General features: G+C 41.8%; 1 protein-coding gene across 1 annotated transcript in view; it reads right to left on the bottom strand.

The window, feature by feature from the left end:
* Window positions 1-1312: 1312 nt before the first annotated feature.
* Window positions 1313-2448, bottom strand: part of LOC118301321 (aquaporin-11) — a 3267-nt gene continuing 2131 nt past the window's right edge. The window contains exons 2-3 of the mRNA XM_035626724.2: window positions 1937-2053; window positions 1313-1815 (exon numbers count right to left, since the gene is read on the bottom strand). Coding sequence (XP_035482617.2) covers window positions 1709-1815; window positions 1937-2053 — 224 coding nt within the window. The 3' untranslated portion in view covers window positions 1313-1708. The remainder of the gene's footprint in view (window positions 1816-1936; window positions 2054-2448) is intronic.

Here is a 2448-nt window from a genome sequence, read left to right on the forward strand (position 1 = left end):
GCAACACTGTACAAAATCCTATGAACAAACTCTGCCTGTAGCTGACAGACGTCGAGTCAGAAGTACGAGCGTGAAATCAGCGTTTATTCACATTCTTCAAATGTCTCCGGAGCACAAAGCGTTACGAACATCCAGACTGTCGAGGTATTTAAAGACGTAAACGTCCTTCGCTGAGGAACACGCGTCTCTGCAGTTCTGACAAAAACAAAATCCACTGGGAGAAAAAGGACGAAAGCAAAATGACGTTAATATTAAAAATTAACCAATGCAAATGTTACAAAGTCGACATATTCTACTCTTCATCAGTATTGAGGTGAAACTGTAAATGACCAAGTGGGACCAGATTTAATCAGGAAAACATAAAGATTCAACAGTGACAGCTTCGGTGCCGACATCACCAGAATGTCCCAGCTGGGGATGAATAAAGTGTTTTATCAGATTCATAACGGTTTTCCTTTCACCCGTGTTTACGTATCAAGTGCACTGTAAAAATGAGCGGTGCAGTTACAGACGTGTTCGAGTGTAAAGCTTTGACGATTGTGCGACGACGTGAACCAGAAATCAAAGTTAACACAAAACAAACCTTAAAAAACCTCCGCGCTCTTTCACTTCACATCTCATTCACTTGCTTCACAACTCATTTTCCGGTGGATTTATGATTATAAAGTGCCGTAAAGCCGTTTGAATCATGTCATAATATTTGTAATTCTTTCCGTAACACTGAAGACGCATTTCATCAGGTTTGACCAGCGTGTTTCTAATGTGCTCATGTATTTTCTAGGAATCTCACGCTTACTTCATGTCAAAATATATATAGATACATTTTTAGAGCCCGACCTGTATATAACGGCTAGCCGATAATATCGGCCGATATGAGCCTTTCACATACATATCGGTATCGGCGCTTATGTTCACCAATATTAAATCTTTTATTGTACAGAATAAACAATGCAGAAAATGCATTTATGTTTACATGTTACGTAAAAATAAATGATTTTCATTTTCTTAATTCAAGTTCTATATACTTGGTTTTAATTGTGTTTTTTTCTTTTATTCATGATAAAGTTTATGGTTAAACTAAAAAAATCAAGCAACAATTACATTTCTTTGACATAAAGGTTTGATTACGACATCTTAGGGATCATTGATTAAACACAAACATGTGGACGCTTAAAGAATCGAAGACACTTAATTGAAAGAAATGATAAATAAATCCACCAAACTGCATAGAGGAAATGACAGATTACAGCCACTGAGGCAGCAACGTCCTGATTGTTGTCTTTTTAAAAAAACACTTGAACTTCAGTTACACTTTGGTTAAGTCGCGTTCATTTCAAGTTTCAAGTGTCGTCATTTCATTTTTCCGATGAAAGTGGTGACGGCGGCAGCAGCGAGCTACAGTCAAGAAACACTCGGTCCCATCCATCGTCTTCATATGAAAAACATACGTACAGGCAGGTTATACTCACCCACAATCTGTCATGAGAACTATTAATGTAATGTCAAACGTCAACTTTGGTAAGAAATAAGCCTCTGCATCCTTTTGGGTTGTGACTGACTCCGTCACTGCTGCCATTTGATTGGTACAATCCCTGTGTCTATATTCTATGTGCTTTATTAACGTATATACCATATATACTCGGTATTATTCACAGACTCATGGGGTTGGAAAGCTTACGAACTCGTCCCCACTTGATGACACTACTGCTTAGTGTTTCTTCCGTTTCTGGACAACTGGGGCCTCGAGCCCGACCGTGTTTCTTCCAGAAAGGAAAGGGAGGATCTTCTCGAACAGCAGGATGCAGCTCGCCACACCTGGAAGCACATGTGGCAAAACACAAGGGGGGGGGGGGGGGTCACTATGGTGGACGTATGGGGGCCAATCAGGATACAGCATGGCTCAGGTGTGGCCTGGTGTCGGAGTCCGGCTCCTTACCGAGGATCGGTCCCAGCCAGTAGACGAAGCAGTACTCCAGGTAGGTGTGGCCGCTGCAGGGGAACTGGATGGAAAAGGCCAGGACGGGGTTAAAGACGGCTCCGGAAATACTGCCACCTGCAGGACGGAGCGGAAACAGCAGAGTGTCGGGTCGGGAAAAAAAAAACGCCAAACAGAATCTTTTTTCCAGCGATTCTCTTCAACTGTGAAGGAAAGTTCTGTTACACAGATCCCAGACTGTAAATAAAGATGGACGACGTGTGTGAAGCCAACTTCCTCTATGGACGTTTTAAAACTTCAGTGGATTATGACCTCAGGGACGTCGACCCATCGACCTACAGCCCATGTGGGGATTGATTTATGTTCCCAGATTCATGTTTGTAATCCAGTCAACTCTCTGTGTGGTGAACACAATCACTGATAATCAATCAGTAATGTGAGTGTGTGATTTCATATCTCTCTCTCTCTCTCTCTCTCTCTCTCTCTCTCTCTCTATAAATTCAACCCCTCAA

The sequence above is a fragment of the Scophthalmus maximus genome, chromosome 2 (genome assembly GCF_022379125.1).
Source record: "Scophthalmus maximus strain ysfricsl-2021 chromosome 2, ASM2237912v1, whole genome shotgun sequence".
NCBI lineage: Eukaryota > Metazoa > Chordata > Actinopteri > Pleuronectiformes > Scophthalmidae > Scophthalmus > Scophthalmus maximus.